Source organism: Carcharhinus amblyrhynchos, chromosome 22 (assembly GCF_965287045.1).
Source record: "Carcharhinus amblyrhynchos chromosome 22, sCarAmb.v2.hapA, whole genome shotgun sequence".
NCBI lineage: Eukaryota > Metazoa > Chordata > Chondrichthyes > Carcharhiniformes > Carcharhinidae > Carcharhinus > Carcharhinus amblyrhynchos.
In genome coordinates, this window is record NC_137345.1 from 21,744,800 (window position 1) to 21,768,632 (window position 23,833).

The window sequence follows — 23,833 nt, forward strand, 5'->3', positions numbered from 1 at the left end:
CTGAAGGCTGAGCAGACTCTTTGGGCATATTTCTGCCTTTACAATCGATGGTCTTAAGGTCTATGTCATGTCATTGATTATATCTCAAATGTAATTAATAGGCTACAGATTACTTTGAGTGCCCTGAGGAGGACACAAAAAGCACTATGATGATATTTTTTCTCGAGGAAACGTTGATCCTATCTGCACCTGTCTCGCTTTGGATAAATTTGATGGGAGTGTGTTTTTTAGGGGCTGTCATGCTTTGTTACTGTTTACCAATGGCACCTCTGTTTCCACACGTTAGAATTCATCTGCTAATGTCATTCTTTTGTTATTAATATTAATATTAATTAATTAAAATTAATATTTGCAGGCTGATAGTTGCATTATAATAAAACAACATCATTCCAAGAGTGCCCAACTGTTTATCACAATAATTAAAACACCTTTGCATGTCTGCGTGGGTTCGTTCTCCCCGTGTCTGTGTGAGTTTCCTCTGGATACTCCGGTTTCCTCCCACAGTCCAGAGATGTGCAGATTAGATGCATTGGCCATGCGAAATTGCCTTTTAGTGTCGCGGGCTGCGTAGGTTAGAGGGATTGGTGGGGTAAGTGTGTGGGGTTACGGAGGATAAGGCCTGGGTGGGATTGTTATTAGTGCAGACTCAATGGGCCGAATGACCTCCTTCTGCACTGTAGTAATTCGATAATAACAATTAAAGCATATTTGTATTTGATTTAGATTGTCAGGCTTTGTAGTTTGCATTGATTTTCACATACCTTTAAGTGCTTTATTTCCTGGGGATTTTGATTGCTTTTTGAGTAACTTTCAGCACCACCTCTGCCAATATCAAATCTTTTGTCCACATGCCCATTAATAATAATTAAGGCAAAACATTATTCATCAAGTAACAAACTGTCATCAGGAAAATGCTGTATTGAATATGCTACTGAAATAAGATAACATTGATTATTTTTGCATTGATGTGCCATATTTTGAAGCATATGCAATATTTACGAAGCCATTAATGGATGATTAATGAAACAAATTACTGGACAGAAGGACCTAACATTGTGGACCATAACTTCCTGGTTTCCCAGCTTTGGGTTTGGGAGGTAACCCAATAATGCATTGGGGAATCCCTCTAGGAAGCTTCCATGTAAAAGTTGACCTGGATATTGTCCAAAAGGGCCAGTTTCTCATGGACAATTGCACTGATCTGGGAACCATTCAACAAGATGATTTAAATCACTAACTTCGGGTGGTTCTGCCAGATTTACCCTCCACTCTGTCACTCTGAAAGAGTCAGAAGGAAAAAAGCAGTTCTAACTTCAGAGTAACTATTTTAAAGACCTGGACCCAGCCTCTCATGGAGCACCTCCCCCCCCAACCCCCCACAATGCTGACCTCCAGGGTTCTCCTCACACCACTCCCACCCTCGAAACCCCAGATGACCCCTCACAACCCCCTCCAAACAAGCATCCCCCCCTCCCTGCTCCAACCCAACAGGGCTTGACCGCATTCCCTCACACCCCTGGTCTGAATGACACCCCTCCCATTTCCGATATGACCGAATACTGCTCCCCCCGTCAACCTCAACCCAACCCAACACTAAACCCCCCTGCCGCTACTGCACAAACTCGGTCTGACTCCACCCCACCCCCAGCCTGGCTCAACCTGACAGCAACCCCAACCCATGCCTGGACACAAGCCCAATATCGCCCCCTGACCTGCCCAAACACCCACAGCCACCCCATCCCTCTGCCTGACCTGACCAACTTCCCCCACGTCTGGACTCAAACCAACAGCCATACACCTTCCATGTCCAAACCCAACCCGCACCAATGTCCAGCCCAACCACCTGACCTTGATTTTATGCTGAAGTCCTGGTGTGGAATTTGTCCCAAAATCTGCTGCCACAGAGGTGAGGGTGCAACCAGCTGGAAGACAGCTGTGGAACTTAGCATTCTTTCTTGTTCACCGGAGTTTGGGATTCAGCCATGAATTAATCAGACACAGCACATCTGAATGCAGCTTCTTAGCTTTTGACCAGGAGTTCAAAGCAGAACTTTGACTGCATCAGAACGACCACTGAGAATGTTGACTCGCACAACATGACCTGTCAGACCCGTCCAGCATGTGCTTGGATGCCTCTTGCCCTTTCTCCTTACCTTTGCTCCTTATTGGTTGGGCTTGCTTTCTTCTATTGGCCAGTATCACTTGTTCTGATTGGCCCAGCTTACCATGGCGACAGCTTTTCTTGCAACACAAATGTTCCTGGTGTTTCCATTGTGCTGAGCTCAAGTTTTTTCATTTGGGTTATACACTATTTTAGCAGATAGTCAACAGGTGAAGCACACACAATGATCTAAGACACTTCTAAGCCAAAAATTTCCCGTCCCACCAACAACCGGAATCGCAGTCGGCAAGACAGAAAATTTAGTGGATCATTAAAAATCCATTGAGCTCGAACATGAATTTCCAGTTTTGGGATGTGGGCAGCCAATCCCACGCAGTCTATTTCCTTTACCATTTGTCAACAAAAGGGCAGAATTGTTAAAGTACATATGCGTATATATTATATATCACATGTTGATATGAGCATTGATATCATGGAGAGAATTTTACTGGTCTGCATGAGGCAGGAACAAGGGGGGACAGGGCAGCAAAATCATGGGGACTCATCGCTGCTTGGCTTCCCGAATATCCCACCATCAGGAAATTCATAGAATCGTAGAATCCCTAGTGCAGAAGGAGGCCATTTGGCCCATCAAGCCTGTACCGACAACAATCCCACCCAGGCCCTATCACCATAACTCCAATTATCCTTCTAATCCCCCTGACACTAAGGGGCAATTTTGCCTGGCTAATCCATCTAACTCACATGTCCTTGGACTGTGGGAGGAAACTGTAGCATCCAGAGGAAACCCAGGGGGAGAACATGCAAACTTCACATAGACAGTGAGCCAAACTGAGAATCAAGCGTGTGTCCCTCATTCTGTGAGGCAGCAGTGCTAACCATTGTGCCATCATGCTGACAATTTTATTGTCGACAAGTGAAGGAGTGGATAGCTCCCTTCCCCTCACCACAAGGGGGTGGGAAGCCAGTTTGGTTATGTCAGATCCTATTAAGGGCCATTTGACCAGGCCTTTGGCATTTTGTGGATTGAGCTCCTCTAGCATGGGGTGGTCACCAGCTGAATGAAGATGGCCTCTCAGTGGCAGCCTGGGGGTGGAGGAGGAGGAGCTGTGAGGGTTAGGGTGGGTCTACACCACGGTTATGAGTGTCAATCCCTGTGAGCTCAGAGATTCACGAGGATGGGTATCCTCTTCATTAGCTTCATTTTAAAATGTTCTGCAATCTCTGATTGGGCCAGCAATTCTTGGGGAAGGACAGCTGTTCCTAAGCAGGACGGTAACTCTGGTGGCCGTTAATTCATGAGTTGCCGCCCGTAAAATGAAGGGGGAAATCCCACCAGCCGGCTGGGCGTATTGTCGATAAACATCTCCGGGCAATGTTGGGACCTCATCAACTTTGGCAAAATCTGGCCCCATATGCTAAACAGTGATGTTCATTGTTTTACTAATCTAGAATAGAATCCTTCCAGTGCAGAAGGAGGCCATTCTGCCCATCCAGTCTGCACCAACCACAATCCCATCCAGGCCCTATTCCCAAAACCCCTGTTAATGCCCCTGACACGAGGGTTAATATAGCATGGCCAATCAACCTAACCCACACATCTTTGGACTGTGGGAGGAAACTGGAGCACCCGGACGAAACCCATGCAGACACGAGGAGAACGTGTAACGTCCAAGCACAGACAGTGACCCAAGACTGGAATTGAACCCTGGCACTGTGAGGCAGCAGTGCTAACCACTGTGCTGCCCATTAATTGCATTAATCTGTAATGCAATTAGCCACATCTGGACTCGCATGTAGCCGGACACACTGGTGTTAAGTCATTGTATCTGAATGGGAGAACTGTAGCTTAAAAGGAAAATTACAAAGCAACTGTTCTCTTCAAAGAGTGACAACAGATTGAAATGAGATAGACCTTGATTAATGCAGCCTGCTCACAAAATACAACATGGCATCTGATGTTCAATAAATGGAGTAGACCGCACGTCCACTTTCTGACCCACAATAAAGAGGTATTGTCTTCAACACGATCTGTTTGATCGAGTGCCAGTATTGGCTTTTGGCACCAATTAGCAAAGCAAATTGGCAGTCTGGAATTCTCAGGATATAAACTGGACTTCCAGTAGCAGCCATTTTAATGAAATGTAAACTTATTTTTATTCAGTTTCTTTGCCGGAAAGCCTCAAGATCCCTGCCTCCTCGTCTGGAGACGAAAGCGCAGCTCCGAACAGAAAACGGAGACAGTCTAGTGCCAACGAGCAGGACGCCATCGCGAGTATAATCATCTATTGGACACTGGGAGAGCTTTTACCAGAGCAGTACGACCCTGACAAAAGAAGCCTGAGGTAAACCCAAACGGGGAGGGGGAGGAGAAAATCAAACATGAATGTGTGGCATACTTGTCTAGCTCTCAAACCACAAATTAGTAAAAGTATAGTAGCAAATGGAGAAATAGAATTAATCTGTTCATTAAGTTTCTGAAGTGCAGATATCTGAATTATCTCTCTCTCTCTCAGGGTTCCGAAGCGACCTGTCATAAACAGTCCCATTGTAAGCATAGCTGTCCATGACAACGATGAGTTACTGCAGCACCAACTAGAAAAGCCAATCAGGGTGCAGTACAGGCTTTTTGAGACCGAAGAACGATCCAAGCCAATTTGTGTCTTCTGGAACCATTCCATCCCGTAAGACCTCTTCGCTTATCATTTCCAGACCTGAGTATCTTGGGGAAAGGCTCCCTCCCCCCTCACTATAGCATAGATGGATATATGAAGCAGGTGAACAAAGGTTCTGGGATCTGGTAAGAACACTAGTGGTCAGCCTGGTCTTCTGTCAGGATGATGGATCGTTCTCGACACCAGAGGCCAATTGATTTCCTTTTAAATCTTGTGTCAAGGTGACCTTTTAATTTCCAATCTCCCAATCTTGCACCACAAAGAAAACAGTGCGGCATTTCATTCTAATTAAATATATCTTCCCTGACTCTCTTTGATATTATAAAAAAACATAATTTCTTTCAGATCAAAGATGGAATTTGCGATTTTAAACCCCTAGAATGTTACATTCTTTGAATGTGAAGTGGTATTGGAATGCGCACAAGAGAAACAGGAAGAGGCAACCTGACCCCAAAGCATTGCCGAATGGCCAATTCTAAATTTATATTGCTGTGGAAAGCTGACAGGCATTCACCAGCCTGAGTTTATTTGTAAAGCACTTAACATTTGTTTAAACATCGGTTTAAATCTTTGTTCACTCCCCCCCGCTTTCCTGAAAGCAGTAGTTGATACTTGTAGCTCGGTTCGCTCCAGTAGCTCTTTATACCTCTTCCAAGTTACCATTCTTTTATATGTGTGCTTAGGAACTGTGTGTTTGTGTTTGATACCTGAAATGGCCCTTACTAGCTGTAAGTCTGGTCGTTTGACTCCTGCCAGAGTCCAGGAGGTTTCAGACATTGCTTGTACAACTCAGTTAAGGTATGTCAGGACAGGTGAGAGACTGAATCAAGGAGTGTCCTGGTTTCGTAGAATCATAGAATGGCCCGTCATGTCTGTTTTGGTTCTCTGTAGGAACAATTCATCTAGTGCCACTCCCCTGTCTTTTCACTGTAGCCCTGCTAATGTTTCCTTTTCAGATAATGACCCAATTCCATTAAAAAGCCTTAACTGACCCTGCCTCCAGTATACTCTCAGACTACGCAATCCAGATCATATCCAGGCTGTGCATTAGAAAGTTTTTCCTCATCTCACCATTGTATCTTTACTTTAAATTCGTGCTCTCTAGTTCTCAATCCTTCCACCATTGGGAATAGTTTGGCCCTATTTACCCTGCCCAGACTTCATGATTTTGAATGTCATTCTCAAATGTCTTTGCAACTTGCTGCTCTCCAAGGAGAACAGTACCAATTTCTTCAAACATCTATGAACTGAACTTCCTCATCCCTGGAAACATTCCCATGAATAATTTTTGCACTGTCTAATGCCTTTACATTCTTCCCGAAGACTTGGATGCAATACCACAGTTGAAATGAAACCAGTATTTTTATCTCGGTTTAACATAGCTTCTTTGCTTTTTATTCTATGGCCCCAATGATAAAGCCCCAGAAGCATTCATAGTAATTATAGATTCCATACAGTGCAGAAGAAGCCATTTGGACCATCAAGTCTTTACCTATTCTTTGACAGAGTATCTTACCCAGGTCCTCAACTGCACACTATCCTCCTAACCCCACATATTTCCCTTGGCTAATCCATCTAACCTACACATCTTGGGACACTCAGGGACAATTTAGCATGGCCAATCTCCCTAACCTACATATCTTTGGACTGTGGGACAAAAATCAGAGGAGGAAACCCAGGCAGACACAGGAAGAAAGTACAGACTTCACACAGACAGCTGGGAATCAAAATCAGGCCCCTGGCGCTGTGAGGCAGCAATGCTAACCACTGTGACACTGTGCCACCCCAATCAGTATGGCTTAGTGGGGAACCTGCAGCATAATACATAGAACTCAGACTAATTATAAATTGCTTTATAAATGCTACCTTGTACTTGATCTAGATGTACAGTGCGTGATACTTGTGTTTGATAATTTATTTTTAAATGCCACTTTTCACATCCTCTGATCGGAAATGATGCAGCGTTGGTGGAACAGGAGGCTGGTCGTCCAAAGGGTGTGAATTAGTCTTCAGGAACGAGACCCACATCAGCTGCCAGTGTAATCATATGACAAGTTTTGCTGTTCTCATGGACATTTCCAGACGAGAGGTAACTGTCTCTTTGGTGAAAGTATCACTTTTTTTTTCTAACAGCCAGGCCTTTCCTATATTGAGCATGTTCAAACAGTAAGCAGTCTGAGGTACGCAACACATTTACAGTGTAACAGATCCCATTGTGTTAATGTTGATATAGCATTCCGCTTCTCGTAAGATCGTACGCTTCTTTCTATAACATTAGCATTTAAATTAAAGTTAGTTATAACCTCCGTCCTGGTACTTTTTGTTGGAAGTTGCTTTGTCAGGCTGATCCTTCGTTTCTGCCAGTCAGACTCCATAGTCAGCCTATTGTGCCTGTGATTGTCATTGAGATTCTGATTTGGATGAGTGTGTACAACACCAGCCACCTCAACCACTTACTCTGAAATGGTAGCTCTAGTGTGGCAGGGTTTTGTTGCCTTGGCGATCTGCAGTAAAGTGCCAAAGTCAACTGCTCCGAGGCCCCAAAGTTTAAAAATAGTAAAAGCGAAAACAGGATTAATAAGGAAATAATTAAGTGGCATTGAACTTGAGTTTTAAAAGCCAGATGCATTTAAGGAAAAAGAAGACCGAAGAAAGAAAGATAGAATTTACATTTATACAGCACCCTGAACAATCTCACAGCTAATGAAGCTGTTTTGTTGCACTGAAGAGAAATGTGGTTTCCATTTTGCAAGCAATGCAATAAATGACCAGGGGAGGTTGTTTTGTTAGCCAGGACACCAGGAGAACTGCTCTGGACTTAGAGTCATAGAGATATACCGCATGGAAACAGGCCCTTCAGCCCAACGTGTCCATGCTAACCAGGTTTCCTAGATTGGAACTAGTTCCATTTGCCTGCATTTGGCCCACATCCCTCTAAAACTTGCCCATCCATGTACACGTCTAAATGTCTTTTAAATGTTGTAATTGTACCCAGCTCTACCACCTCCTCTGGCAGCTTATTTCATATATGACTTAAAGATTTTTTTTTAAAGATTATTTATTACTGTCACAAATAGGCTTATATTAACATTGCAATGAAATTACTGTGAAAATCTCCTGGATACCACACTCCGTGCATGTTTCGATACACTGAAGGAGAATTTAGCATGGCTAATGCAACTAACCAGCACAGTTTGGACTATGGGAGGAAACCAAAACTTGCAGAGGGAACCCACGCAGACATGGGGAGAATGTGCAGACTCCACACTGAGTGACCCAAGCCAGGAATCGAACCCGGGTCCTTGGTACTGTGAGGCAACATTGCTAACCACTGTGCCATTCTGCAACTTAGAATCATAGAGATATATGGCATATAAGCAAGTCTTTCAGCCCAATTTGCCATCCAGGTTTCCAAAACTGAACTGCATTTGGCCCATATCCTATTAACCTTTCTGATCCATATACCTGGCCATAATGTATTTTAAATTTTGTAATTGTATCCATCTCTACTAAACAAAGAACAAAGAACAACCCAGCACGGGAAACAGGCCCTTCAGCCCAACAAGCCCACGCCGCCGCATCACCCTACACCTATTCTACCCTGCGTGTCTACGAATAGAACCCCTGACTTAGCCAGATTCAGGGGAGAATAGTGTCAATTTGGTAAAACCAATCAGCCTAAGAGCACATCTTTGGGGTGTGGGAGGAAACCGGAGCGCCCGGAGGAAACCCACGCAACCACAGGGAGAATGCACAAACTCCCACAGACACAGGCCCAAATCCATGTATCTGCACAGCTAGCAGTGCTAGTCACCGAGCTGTTGCGGCGCCCGTCTACCGGTCCAGGATCAAGCACACACACCGACACGAAGTACTAGGCCACTCCTGGAACCTCCAAGAGCAGCCCACGCACGACCCACCGTGTGCATGCCCCTCGTTTGACTACCTCCTCTGGCAGTTCATTCCAGATGCACACCACCCTCTGTGTAAAAAAGTTGCTCGATTTCTTTGAATAATGCCACAGGTTGAATTTTCGTCACCTAAGCGGGCAGATTGAAACTCGGTTTTGTATTTCATTCAAAAAGCGCTCCTGAAATACACATAATTTCAGTGAAGTTTTGGCACATGCGAGAAATCAAATCATGACATATTATTGTGGGCGACACGGTGACACAACACTGTTGCCTCACAGAGCCAGGAACCCAGTTCAATTCTGGCCTTGGTCTGTGTGGAGTTGACCCATTCTCCCTGTGTCTGCTTGGCTTTCCTCCGGGTGCTCTGGTTTCCTCCCATAGTCCAAAGATGTGCAGGTTAGGGTGATTGACCATGTTAAATTTACCTTCAGTGTCCCAAGATACATTGGTTGGGGGGCTGCGGTGGTTTGCAGGGTAAACAGGGATAGGCCTGAGTAAGATTTGGTGCAACATTGATGGGCTGAATGGCCTCATTCTGCACTGTAAGGATTTTATGGTAGTCTATGAAAATAGATCTGCATGGATCTTCAGATGCAGTTGATTGCTGAATTCAAAGCACATTTTGTGGTGCAAGGAATAATAATTACCTCACGTACCATTCAGTATGATATGTGTGAAGAGCATGGACAAGATTATGGCATTTTCCGACAGGTAGGGGTTACAAATATCTAACTTCATAAATAACTAGTAGAACTTTAGTAGCGAGTACATAACTATTGCAATACTGCACTATACTTAAAACCTTATTTCTGAAATTCTTTCCCAGAATGGTGAAATTCTACCTCTGAAACTGGTCACATACTCCACTGTGGCCGTCTCACTGGGTGCTTTGCTGCTGTCCTTCTTGATCCTCCTATTTCTGAGGACTCTTCGCTCAAACCAGCACAGCATCAGTAAAAACATGCTAGTGGCGCTCTTCTTCTCTGAGCTCATCTTCATCCTTGGAATTAACCAAGCAGATAATCCGGTAAGTGACATATAAATAAATGGGAGATAGTCTTTTGCCTGGTGTATGGGCCACCGACGTCACGTTCATCTCCTCATGTCAGTGAATGACATTGAATGAAGTCAGTGGTAGTTTGTAATGTAAGTTGATATGGAAAAACCAGCAACTTTTGCACCTCATTGTACTAGACTGTATAACAGCTTGGCAGCTGATAGTCCTCGGTGCCAGGCTGACTGTTTGCACATTGCACATAGCAGACCGTACCAGTGCAGTCATCATGATTCAATGCATATGGAGCAGTTTGCTTTCTCTCAGATTTGATATTAGATCTAACTGCAGCTCTGCATAAGTTATCACTGCTCACTTGTTTGAAGTATAATCTTTGTACCTTTTAGGAGAATTAAATAAATGAGGTTTAGTGTCCAGTTTTAAAGATTACTGCAATCTTTTGAATTCTGCTTTCGCACTGGGAAGTATGAAAATATTGTTTAAACTTACACAATGGAGACCTCTGGTGGTATGGTGAGCAAACTACAGCATTGGAAGGTTACGGAATTGGGGAAAAAGCAATTGGAATTGTCTTAAGAACTTGCAAGAATCACCATTAAAGGATCTGAGTGAACCCATACCCACCATATTGTCTTACCAGGTTATTCCAGCAAGAAGTGACTCTTCTTAAGAAAAGATATTTCCAGTGCCTCCTACCACATCTAATTGTTTCAAATCTAACTGGCCTAAGTTCAATTCATTAATCGTTTAAAAGCCTCAATCTTTTCACCTTTCGGCCTGAATCTCTTTAAGTAAATCACTTTTGAAATTGATTGACATACTGATTTGATTTGATTTGATTTATTATTGTCACATGTATTAGCATACATTGAAAAGTATTGTTTCTTGGGCGTTATACAGACAAAGCATTCCGTTAATAGAGAAGGAAATGAGAGAGTGCAGAATGTAGTGTTACAGTTGTAGCTAGGTTAGAGAGAAAGATCAACTTAATGCAAGGGAGGCCCATTCAAAAGTCTGATGGCAGCAGGGAAGAAGCTGCTCTTGAGTCAGTTGGTACATGACCTTAGACTTTTGTATCTTTTTTCCTAACAGAAGAAGGAGGAAGAGAGAATGTCCAGAGTGTATGGGATCCTTAATTATGCTGGCTGCTTTGCCTAGGCAGCAGGAAGTGTAGGCAGAGTCAATGGATGAGAACATTAGACAAGTCAAAGACCAAAAAAAGGCCCTGCAAAGCACATCTAATATCCTAATTCTCCTGGCCTAGCATCTAACTGTACTTGGCAAACCCTTAAGGATATGTTCTGCAGTTGTTCATGTTCTACTTTCCAAACAGAAAGTTGTTAGTGCCATGTGGAGCTTCTTTGTAAAATTCAAACAGTAATTATTCAGTGTTATTTCTGTGAGGCAATCCCTTTTTGGCCATAACGATAGCTCAACTCAAAAGCTCTCATTCCAATCTGAGTCCAGCAGCAAGTGTCTGTGCATTATTTGATCCTCACCTGATGTCTCACCTAATGTCTGTACCTCTATCTGCAGAAAGAGATGCTGGATAAAAGTTAGGCTTTTTTTTCATCTTCCTGATGGATGCTGAGGGTAATTGTAGCATCTGCACTATTGGTGCTGAGATTAGTTCAGTGTACATGGAGGAATGTATTGGGATTATTGGGATCTTCTTAACCTGTATAACTCAGCAGTTCACCATTTCTCTGCAAACTGGCACACAAGTATACATTAACCCAAGATCCTTTGACATTGAACGTCTAAAGACTCCATATTAGGAATCTTGTTAATAACTCCTCCTAAATCATTCCAGTGATTATTAGTTTTATTTACTATTCATAAACCATGCTGCTCATTTAGCTATCCAAATTAATGTGTGACTGATAATGTTTTTGAATGGTAACACTGAGAGTTCCATCTAGCTCAGTGGATAGAGATGCATTATGGCCTTTGGCCCGATGTGCATTTTGCTGTTAAGTTGTGAGAATGGTTGAAGCAAATAGCACACTCGCATTTAAGGGAGGCTAGATCAGTAAATGTCCGAAAAAGAGGTTCTTGATCAGGTTTGATGAAGTAGGATGAGAAGAGTTTTGAATGAGGCAAGAAGGCTGGCATAAATCAATCGGGTCAAATGGCCCTGTTTCTGTGCTGTAAATTATATGCAACGTCCAGTGTCTGAACTTGCACCCGCTTGTGTTTGTACACAGTAACCAATATCTAATTGATGCATTGCATTTGTCTTTTCTCTTGTCATCCTCAGTTTGTCTGCACTGTGATTGCCATTCTGCTCCATTTCTTCTACATGTGCACTTTTGCCTGGATGTTTTTGGAAGGGCTTCACATTTATCGCATGCTAACAGAGGTCCGTGACATCAACTATGGCCCCATGCGGTTCTACTACATGGTTGGCTGGGGTGTCCCCGCTTTTATCACAGGTATTTGTTCCTTGCCTAATTTGGAAGTACTAACTGAATTCTGTTTTTCTGAGCTAGATAAGATGCACCTACAATAGTGACATCCACATTCTAAGTTGCGTTCATCTTCAGTAGTGGAAAAAAATCCTAAGTATTTGTGGCTGAGAAGAAATCAGCTAAAAATATGATTAATTTCCTATTGCACAAAAACGCCACATATGTCTTGACATATGCTACATGCTCCCACTAGCTTGTGATACAGGATGCAACACGAGCCAGTTGATCTGCAGAAAGGATTTGAATCACAGGATGGTAACAGCACAGAAGGAAGCTATATGGCTCATGGTGCCAGTGCCATCTCTCTGTAAGAGCTGCTTTGCTGGTCTCTCTCGCTCTTCCTCTTTCTCCATAGCTCCACAATTTTTTTCTCTGCAAATAATCACCCTATGAAAGCCATGATTTAATCTGCCTCCCTCACACTCTCAGGCAGTCCGTTCCTGGTCCTAACTATCCGTTGAAGAAAAATTCCTCGTGTTGTTATTATTACTTCTTTTGCCAATCCCGTTAAATCAGTATTCTCTGGCCCTCAAACCTTTCACCATAGGGAACAGTTTGCCCCGACGTACAATCTAGATCCTTCATGATTTTGAATACCTCTATCAAATACTCTGTCAGCTTTTCCATCTCCAAAAAGAGCAGTCTCAGCTTTGCCAATCTATCCTTGTAACTGAAGTCTCATATCCCCGGAACCATTCTCATAATTATTGTAACATCTCTTGCAGGTTTAGCTGTTGGCCTTGATCCCGAGGGATATGGTAATCCTGATTTCTGCTGGCTATCCATCTATGACACCTTGATATGGAGTTTTGCAGGGCCTATAACTGCAGCCGTTTCTGTAAGTTTGCAAATTTGCTCTTAAAAAACTAAGTTTACATCAAAAAGGACAATCTATTATATGGCACTATCACTGGCCGTGGACAGTGAATGCGTCTGAATATGTTTTGAAACCCCTCAGCAGACAGGGTAGCAGGATGGTTAGCACTGCAGTCTCACAATGCCAGGGACTTGGGTTCGATTCTAGCCTCAGGTGACTGTCCGTATGGAGTTTGCATGTTCTCCCCATGTCTGCGTGGGTTTCCTCTGGGTGCTCTAGTTTCCTCCCACAGTCCAAAGATATGTAGATTAGGTGGATTGGCCATGATAAAATGCCCCTTAATGTCCCAAAATGTTGGTAAATATGTGGGTTTTGGAAAGAGGGTGGGGAATGGGCTTGTGTAAGATACCCTGTCAGAGATTCGGTACAGACTCGATGGGCCGAATGGCCTCCTTTTGCACTGTTGAGATTCTGTGATTCTGTGCTTAGCACACCACCTACCAATATTTTCAGTAGACTTTCAAAATAGTTTTTGCAGCCGCAAAATTTAATGCTCTATCATATAATCAGATAATTTTACAGATTGGAAGCAGGCCACATGTTCCGTCAATGGTCATGATTTTCTCCACATAAGCCTAGTTGTATTTTCCTGCTCACTCTTCATATCTTTCGATATCCCCCTTTTCAGGTACCTTTACCTTTTAAAGAATTTATAGAATATTACAGCACATGCATGGAATACTGGTGTAAGTGGTTATCTTTATCAGGTAAGAATAAAGGGTTGAGCTGCAGGTCCCATTTTGATTTAAGCACCGTCCATGGTGTGCAAAGCAATCCTGTTTAGCCATCGTCTCTATGTTCACTTATCTATATTAGCAAAGTCTCCATTTTAAAATTCTTATCCTTGTTTTCAAATCTTTTTACACTGTTGACTTCTTTTTTGCAGATGAATGTTTTCCTGTATATTCTGTCTGCCAAAGCTTCCTGTCGACCAAGACATCAAGGTTTTGAGAAGAAGGGAACTGTGTAAGTGCTCTTAGATTAAATCTTTGACAAGGCAATAATGGCTTCACGTTAATTAAAGTTTGATTTTTATTCTAACTAATCTTAAAAATATAATCAGCGGAGGAGTAGAATATTCCAAGCAGTAATTAAAGGCAAAAATAATTGTTTACATTAGGAACTTGTGCTAAACTAAAACAGAAAATGACTGGTATACAACAGCATTTATGATCTTAAATGACTCTCAAATAGTTAACGCAACCCATTGAAGTGTTGTGGGATTTTGGGTTTCTAAAGTCAACAGGCTGATGAGAAGGGCACATAAAATATGGCAGGTGCCCCATCCATCTCCTGCCTGCCCATCCCTGGCCAGTTCCCCATCATACGAGGATGGGTAAGTTGCATACTAGGCCACCCATTCTTAGGTCTATTCAAGTGCATAACTGTGCAATTAACTTCACTGCCTTAAAGCACTGGGCAGTTTCAGACGGGACAGAAAACAAAGAACATTTTTGAAAGCGCTTCATTGAAAGAGCAAGATTGGAGTCATATTGGGTGGCATGGTGGCACAGTGGTTAGCATCGCTGTCTCACCGCGCCACGGATGAGGGTTCAATTCCTGGCTTGGTTCACTGTCTCTGCAGAGTCTGCACGTTCTCCCCATGTCTGCATGGGTTTTATTCCTGGTGCTTCGGTTTCCTCCCACAGTCTGAAAGATGTGCTGGTTAGCTGCATTGACCGTGCTAAATTCTCCCTCAGTGAACAGGTGCCAGAGTGTGGCGAGCAGGGGATTTTCACAGTAATTTCATTGCAGCGTTAACGTAAGCCTACTTGTGACACTAATAAATAATCTTTTAAAAAAAAACTTTTAAGTTGTGTATGGAATGAGCTGCCAGAGGAGGTGGTAGGGCTGGGTACAATTACAACATTTAAAAGACATCATGTGTACATGGGGAGCACATTTGCAAAGAAGTCCCCTTCGTTCCTCCCATCTTGTCTCTGTCTCCCTGCTTTCTGGATTTTGCAATCCTTCCCTGCCATAAAACCCTGAGGCTTACCTCTCTCTGGTGACTATTGCTACTCCTGCATCCCCTTGCCGCCCCAGGGGAACTTCGGTGCAGCCAGGACTGTTAAGCTGCCAGTCAATTAGATTGCCAAGCATCTCTTGAGAGTGGGACTTCCTGTCCACTGAGGGGCAGAAGTCTGACCCTGAGCTTGTTTAGCCTGCACCCCAACTGGTTGTTGCTGCAGGCCAGGTTTTTTTTTTAAAACTTTCTTTCCGTCGAGACAAGCAGTATGCCCACCCTCCCATAAATCCAGTTCTACATGCAGGTCTACTTCTTTTGGACGGTGGGAGGAAACCGAAGCACCCAGAGTAAAACCCATGCAGACATGGGGAGAACATGCAGACTCCACAGAGACAGTGACCCAAGCCAGGAATCGAGCCCATGTCCATGGCGCTGTGAGGCAGCAGTGCTAACCACTGTGCCACCCAATGTGCCTTCAATCTTGCTTTTACAATGAAGCCCTTTCAAAAATGCCCTTTGTTTTCAGAAGATGACTTAACTGTCTTCATTAATGATATTGCTTAATACTATCTCTATGATACCATCTCATTGAACAAGCTTGAGCACTGCTGCTTCACAGTGCCAGGGACCCGGGTTCAATTCCCGGCTTGGTCACTATCTGTGTGGCGTTTGCACATTCTCCCCGTGTCTGTGTGGGTTTCCTCCAGGTGCACCAGTTTCCTCCCACAGTTCAAAGGTGTGCAGGTTAGGTGGATTGACCATGTTAAATTGCCTCTTAGTGGCGGGAGATTAGCTAGAGTAAATGCATGGGTTATGGGGATAGGACCTGGGTGAGATTGTGGTCGATGCAGACCCGATGGGCTGAATGGCCTCCTTCTGCATTATAGGATTCTATGATTATAAGCTTTGAGCCATCTGATGCAGTATGGTATCATATTTTGTTTTATAATGTTTCTGTGAAGTATTTTGGGAGGTTATTGTTAAGGTGCTTTTTAAGTACAAGTTGTTGCTAATTATGCACACAATTTTCATTGTATTGTGTTTGTTGTATATTATTGGGATGTTGCATTTGTTTCCAAGAATAATATTTATAAGGCAGCTAAATATTGGTGTCCCACCTCAACATGAATCATTGTAATTTTTGTTTTGCTAGATCTGGATTGCGTACTGCATTTGTAGTGCTACTGATCGTCAGTACCACTTGGCTCCTGGCCTTGTTGGCAGTGAACAGTGACACCATTATTTTCCACTACCTCTTTGCTGGTTTCAATTGTCTCCAGGTAAAATTTATCTTCGTTCGCCTTTAACCCAGGCAATAATCAGTTGTTTTGTTTTCATGGAATCATCACAGAATCCCTGCAGTGCAGGAGGAGGCCATTTGGCCCATCAAGTCTGCACCAACCCGCTGACAGATTGGCTGTTTACTCCATTTTGACTGTTAATTATCCCAAGTTGCTATTCTTGACCAACCCTACCTGTTTGCAACCAGATATAGTTTGGAACATTGAAACAAGAGTTTAGCCCCTCAAGCCTGTTCCATTATTCAACAACATATGTGATGATCAGTAACCTAACTCCATGTACCTACCTTTGCCCCATATCCCTTAATACATTTGGTGAACAAAACTCTATCTATCTCCAGTTTCAATTGAATAATTGTTTTTGAGTTAAGTTCCATTTGTAGAAGTGATTCCAAACTTATCCCTCCCTTTGTGTGAAGAAGTGTTTCCTAATTTCATTCCCAAAAGGTCTGGCTCTAATCTTTTGATAATGCCCCCTTCATTCTAGACTTTCTAACTGGATGAAATGGTTTCTTCTGAACTATTCTATCTGTTGTTGCACATAATAAATCACTGTGGTGGAAGAATCCATCCAGACTGGTCTTTTAGGTTCAAGCCAGTTTATTGTAAGGCACTTCCTCAGTGCTATGAACCAACAAGAAGTTCACCCAACCACCCACCCATATGCTACACCTGTCCCTATTTATAGGACAATTAATGTCGCTTGTATAACTTGCATTGCCTTAACAGGGTAATTGTCATACATGAAGATTAATAAATAGTACATTGACATCTGTTGCCTATAATATCTTAAAATAAATCAATCAATTCATCCTTTAATCTTTCAATTTCCAGAAAATATGACCTTGGTTTGTTTGATTCTCCTTGTAACTTCACCTTTGGAGGCCAGGTGCCAGTCTTGCAGACTCGGTGACCAATTTCTTCTTCTAGAATTTCTCACAGTATTCCACGTGAATCTAACCAGCCAAAACGTCTATCTTCTCATGTTCTATTCCTTTAGATATAAAGGCCATCATCCATTAGTCTTTTGATTTTTTTTCTGTACCTGTTCATGACATTTTAATAATGTTGTGTGCCTTACTCCTTAATGGAGATCCACTATTTCTAGTGTTCCATCATTTCAAAAGTATTCATTTTATGCTCACAGTGGATGACGTTACATTTGCCTACACTGAACTCCATTTGTCACTGTTTTAATTACCAATATATCTTTGTAATTTGTAATGGCAGATGCAACGAGCCATTGGCCACTATGGAATCTTCCAATAATGCTGAAGTCTACAGCAATTTGCTTTGTTCACCTGCCTTGCCACCTGGGAACTCACGCTGGAGGGGTCAACTTTGGCACAACTGAGCATCCCACCAGTCAGAAGGTCTTGAATACCCTGCCCAATATCATGATCATAGAATCCCTACAGTACAGAAGGAGGCTATTGGGCCCATTGAGTCAGTACCAACCACAATTCCACCCAGGCCCTATTCCCGTAATCCCACACATTCACCCTGCTAATCCCTCTAACACTTGGGGCAATTTGGCATGGCCAATCAACCTAACTCACGCATCTTTGGACTGTGGGAGGAAATTGGAGCACTTGGAGGAAACCCACGCAGACACAGGGAGAATGTGCAAACTCCACACAGATAGTGACCGAAGCCGGAATTGAACCCAGTCCTTGGAGCTGTGAGACAGCAGTGCTAACCACTGTGCCACCCTTTTACCTTATTATTCTGAATATAGAGGCAAGTTGTCATCCAGTCAAGGTTAGCAAATATCCACTTGTATCCTTAAATTACATATACCATGAGTAATAACATTATTGACACAGAAAGATCAGGAAACAAATGTTTATACTATTTCAAACATGTCCTGATAGTGCTCATGTGCCTATTTTGTTCATGGTATCTTCAACGGTATATACTTTTGGTAGTATTTTTAAAAACTATTTGTATTGTTAATTATTATCGGGTTTCCTCCAATTTTGTTGGCTTGGAATTATTGTATTTGTGTCCAAAAATTTATTTGTTGCTCACTGGGTTGTGGTACTGTGAAGCATGCAGAAAGTTCAATTTAGTGTCTGTGAATTTGGGCAATCATAAATAGGACTAATTCATTTTTCTTTCATCATAGTATGTTTGACAGGAACTAAAATAGTAAAATATAATGAGGGCTAGTAAGAGAAAAGAGTGATAATTTGCCAGAAAGCTTGAGCTTGCCTCATGAAAGAAATCTGCAATACTTTTATTGTGGAGACCAGCTTTGATAGTTTGTACTCATAACTTTCTTGCTTTTAGGGTTTATTCATCTTCATCTTCCGCTGTATCGTCAACGAGGAAGTAAGGAAAGCCTTTAAGTATGCTTTCAGTAAGAAGCACACAGATGATACAGTCGGCACAACAAAATCAACACTGGCATCAGTTAGTAGCTTTTTTTGTCCTTTCTTCTTCTTTGTGTATTTACTCCCCACTACCTGCTGAAAAAAAGTCCTGTGAAACCACACAACCACATAACAATAGTAAATGTCTTTATTATTCCCCACAGTGAAGGTGGGTGGGAGCTCATGCTCAGAGTAAAGAGGTGAAGGGCAGATTCTCTCAACATGTCCACGGCAGGTTTGGTGGCAGGCAGGAGTGGAGAATCAGGCGGCTGCCAAGAAGTCAGAAATCTGCCAATGCAAAATCACATTGCAATTCTCCCAATAATGGATTAATGACAGGTCTATCATCCCACTGGCATGTAGCCTGAATGCCATTTGCATTTATTTGCATCTCTTGAATGCCCAGTCAAACAGCTGCTGAAGATAGATGGCAGAATAGTGATATCAGTGTATTGAACTGTTGTTTGAATATGATGCCCGTGTCTTAAATCCTGCCATCTCTGGGTGGATAAATCTGCTGCCAGCCCAACACAAGAGTTGGAAGGGAAGTTGCCTGTGCATAATTAATAAGGTTCCTAAAGAAGAATCTGGCACGGGATCCCACCATTCTGGTTGATGAGACAGGAGCTGCTGGAGCCACCCATCACCATACTTAATCTCAAAATCAGAGATTGTAACCCCAAGCCGTTTAGGATTTCACTGAGGCTGGAAGATTTTCCTAGCTTTGGCTAGAGGTAAGAATTTCCAGGGTAATCCTCACCACAAATGCCTTGAGATTGGAAGTTACCCGGCTGGGAAAGGCTAAAGGAAGCAGTCCATGAAGAGTGGAAAATAGATTTGGACTGGTTTGGAGAGGATAAATATCTACTTAAAGGACAATTAAAATATTCCAGAGCAGGATTTTTGATTATTTTAAAAGTTAATTGGTGGGCAGTTGTAGTTTAGAGTTTAAGTTGTCTACAAAGAGTGTTTGATTGATATTTTAGTCTGCTTGTTACAATAAAAGTCTTGAAGCTTGAAATTGCGTTGTGATCCTTCCACTGAAAATTCTTAGTCATCAGTCTCTAAAGGGATTGTATCGTATTAATACATGATTAAGGAGATAATAAATGATGGGATTGTGTTAAAAGACCGTAACAAGCTAGATGGGTTTTAGTGACCGCTAGGTGGTAGAAATAAATTTCATTGATATGTGTAGTTCTTGATAACCTGAGAGAGAATTGAAGATACATAAACACTTTGATCAATTTTTCATCTTTTTAAAAAAGAAACAGAATCCATTTTTCATATTGAGATTTTTGTTGAAATTTATATGCTACTAAATCATGCTTTTTTTCTGTCACTATTATCATTTAACATCAAAGATATTGTAAATAATATGGCATTCTCTCAGATTTTTTTTTGAAAACCACAGTCTTTAGAGGCTAATGGATAATGCATGAATATTGACTATATATATAAAAGCTTGGCCCAAGTCTTCCAGCCTCCAGATGCACCACTACAGTATACATTGGGACTCTGTGGCAGTCCTCATCCACTGACTATTAGAAGTTTCAACTTCTAATGGGCAATTCCCCTGGTCCCCAGGACATGCTGCAAGTGTCTCTAACCCTGAGTTAGAGCCTTGGAGCAGTTCCAAAGTACTTGCCTGGATAATTAGCCATGAAATGTTAAACAGACTAAAAGAGAGTCTAACTCCTGGTCAGCTACAGAACTGACTCTCCAGTCAGTCGGCTTAACCCATTTCACCCACCTGCTTTCCTACCCACCAGCTGCCCAATTCACCTGGCCCCTACCCACCCACCCACTACCTTATCTATCTGCCACTTCACCCACCTGCCATCTTAACAAACTATCACCTACCCACCTTTTTTATTCATTCACGGGACATGGGGATCACTAGCTGGCCAGCATTTATTGTCTCTCTCCATTGCCTTTGAACTGAGTGGCTTGCTGGGCCGTTTCGGAGAGCACTTGAGAGTCAACCACATTGCTGTGGCTCTGGAGTCATATGTAGGCCAGATCAAGTAAAGACGGCAGATTTCCTTCCCTAAAGGACATTAAGGACCTCACCCATGTTATAACCCATTTTACAACCCTACCCACCCATCTACCCCACCACTCATTCATTCACCTTCAAACAATGTGGCATGAATAAATTTTATGAAAACATGACCGGCAGTAAACATGTGTCATGTTTACAACACTATAATACAAAGATGTTTTAATACTTTACCCCACAAGTGAGACTCTTAATGTTTGCATGAAATAGTTGATTTGAAGAAATGACATAATATTAATTGCTTCATGTCTTTTGTTTTAAGCAGTCATTGTGTAATAACACGTACATTGATGGTCGAACGTATCGCTCAGCCTTTGGAGATTCAGCTGGGTCAGTGAGCAGTGCTTCGAGGTCAGGGAAAAGTCACAACAGCTACATTGCATTTGTTCTCAGGTAATGTGACACAGTGAGAGCACTCTCGACCAACTCGGTCTAATTCAGTCGTCGTTATAGTGATTTTAAAGATTTCCCTGAGTTGACATTTTGCTTTCATGGGGGTTCAAAATCCTGGAGCTTTCTCTCTCTACTAGCACTGTTTATGTACCACTACAGGGACGATGCAGCATTTGGAGGAGGCAGCTCGCACCACCTTCTCGAGAGCAATTAGGGTTGGGCAATAAATACTGCCTAGCCAGTGATGCCCATACCCCATAAAAGAATTTTTAAGATTTTAAAATGCGTTCCCAGCCATGTCTGAATTTCCATTGGGGAATGAGATTAATTGCATATTTAAATAGTTTTTAATTTCAAAGTTGTTTGGAAATCCTGTAGTTTGCTTGTGAGGAAGGATGACAATCAAAACCTTGCCTCGAATACAGTGAAAAGCCAAGATGAAAGCAGTATTATGGTTTGGGCTCAGACAGATTGGGAACAAGGAAGGAAGGGCAGTTTACCACTGTCACAGTCACATATGATCTTCTTGTCACTTTAAGACCGGCTCAGTATTTGGGAGATGAAAGCACATTCAAAGAATCATAGAAACCCTACAGTGCAGAAAGAGACCATCAGGCTTATCGACTTTGGAGAGCAAAGGGGATGTTTGCAATGAAGGTGAGGCAAAAATAGGCGATGGAATTTATTAGGAGGGAATTAGGAAGCATTGGTTGGACTAGGAGATTACAGGGACTGGGAACGTCCGAGATGTGGAGATTTTTCAAGGAGCAGCTACTGCGGGTCTGTGATAGGTATATCCCTGTCAGGCAAGGAGGATTTGGTAGGCCCAGGGAACCGTGGTGCACTAAAAAAGTTGATTCGTTGGTTAGGAAGAAAAAGGAGGCTTATGTTCGGATGAGGCTTGAGGGCTCAGGTAGTGCATTAGAAAGTTTTAGATTGGCTAGGAGGGAGTTAAGAAGGGCTAAAAGAGGACATGAGATGACTTTGGCTGATAGGATTAAGGAGAACCCTAAGGCGTTTTACAGGTATGTCAAGAACAGAAGGTTGGTTAGGGCAAGATTAGGGCCAGTTACAGACAGTAGAGGGAAGTTGTGTGTGGAACCGGAGGAGATTGGAGAGGCGTTGAACCAATATTTCTCTTTGGTGTTCACGCAAGGGGACATGAATGTAGCTGAGGAGGACACTGGGGTGCAGGGGTGTAAAATAGATAGTATTGCAGTTGATACGGGGGATGTGCTGGATATTTTAGAGGGTTTGAAAATAGATAAGTCCCCTGGTCCGGATGGGATTTACCCTAGGATTCTCTGGGAGGCAAGAGAGGTGATTGCGGAGCCTCTGGCTCTGATCTTCAGGTCGTCGTTGGTCTCTGGTATAGTACCGGAAGATTGGAGGACAGCAAATGTTGTCCCATTGTTTAAGAAAGGGAGAAGAGACTTCCCTGGGAATTATAGACCGGTGAGTCTTACTTCTGTGGTGGGTAAGGTTTTGGAAAGGATTATTAGAGACAGGATTTATAGTTATTTGGAGAGTAATGAATTAATTAGAGACAGTCAGCATGGTTTTGTAGCGGGTAGGTCGTGCCTTACTAACCTTATCGAGTTCTTTGAGAAAGTGACCAAAGAGGTGGATAGGGGTAAGGCAGTTGACGTGGTGTATATGGATTTTAGTAAGGCGTTTGATAAGGTTCACCATGGTAGGCTTCTGCAGAAAATGCAGATGTATGGGATTGGCGGTGATCTAGGTAATTGGATCAGGAATTGGCTAGCAGATAGGAGACAGAGGGTGGTGGTTGATGGTAAATATTCGTCATGGAGTTCGGTTACGAGTGGTGTGCCTCAGGGATCTGTTTTGGGGCCACTGCTGTTTGTAATTTTTATTAATGATCTGGATGAGGGTATAGTTGGGTGGATTAGTAAGTTTGCTGATGACACCAAAGTCGGAGGTGTGGTAGATTGTGAGGAAGGGTGTCATAGTTTGCAGGGTGACTTAGAAAGGTTGCAGAGCTGGGCCGCGAGGTGGCGGATGGAGTTTAATGTGGAGAAGTGTGAGGTAATTCATTTCGGTAGGAATAACAGATGTGTTGAGTATAGGGCTAACGGGAGGACTTTGAATAGTGTGGAGGAGCAGAGGGATCTAGGTGTATGTGTACATAGATCCCTGAAAGTTGGGAATCAAGTAGATAAGGTTGTTAAGAAGGCATACGGTGTCTTGGCGTTTATTGGTAGGGGGATTGAATTTAGGAGTAGCAGCGTCATGATGCAACTGTACACAACTCTGGTGCGGCCGCACTTGGAGTATTGTGTGCAGTTCTGGTCCCCACATTACAGGAAGGATGTAGAGGCTTTGGAGAGGGTGCGGAGGAGGTTTACCAGGATGTTGCCTGGTATGGTGGGGAGATCCTATGAGGAGAGACTGAGAGATTTGGGGTTGTTTTCGCTGGAAAGAAGGCGGCTAAGAGGGGACCTTATTGAAACATATAAGATGATTAGAGGTTTAGACAGGGTAGATAGTGATAGCCTTTTTCCTAGGATGGAGAAAGCTAGCACGAGGGGGCACAACTTTAAATTAAGGGGGGGTAGTTATAGGACTGATGTCAGGGGTAGGTTCTTTACCCAGAGGGTGGTGAAGGACTGGAATGCCCTGCCAGCTGCAGTTGTAA

The 23,833-nt window shown here is 42.8% G+C and overlaps 1 protein-coding gene across 3 annotated transcripts in view; it reads left to right on the forward strand.

Moving 5' to 3' along the window:
* The window catches only part of celsr2 (cadherin, EGF LAG seven-pass G-type receptor 2), a 309,225-nt gene that overhangs the window by 272,262 nt on the left and 13,130 nt on the right, over positions 1–23,833 (forward strand). For 2 of the 3 annotated variants that reach the window (XM_080210022.1, XM_080210025.1), the window contains exons 21-30: positions 4,287–4,467; positions 4,639–4,806; positions 6,760–6,886; positions 9,538–9,738; positions 11,987–12,161; positions 12,923–13,035; positions 13,961–14,040; positions 16,197–16,323; positions 18,637–18,759; positions 21,044–21,174. In XM_080210022.1, coding sequence (XP_080066148.1) covers positions 4,287–4,467; positions 4,639–4,806; positions 6,760–6,886; positions 9,538–9,738; positions 11,987–12,161; positions 12,923–13,035; positions 13,961–14,040; positions 16,197–16,323; positions 18,637–18,759; positions 21,044–21,174 — 1,426 coding nt within the window. The remainder of the gene's footprint in view (positions 1–4,286; positions 4,468–4,638; positions 4,807–6,759; positions 6,887–9,537; positions 9,739–11,986; positions 12,162–12,922; positions 13,036–13,960; positions 14,041–16,196; positions 16,324–18,636; positions 18,760–21,043; positions 21,175–23,833) is intronic. The other variant, XM_080210024.1, reaches the window with a different exon arrangement.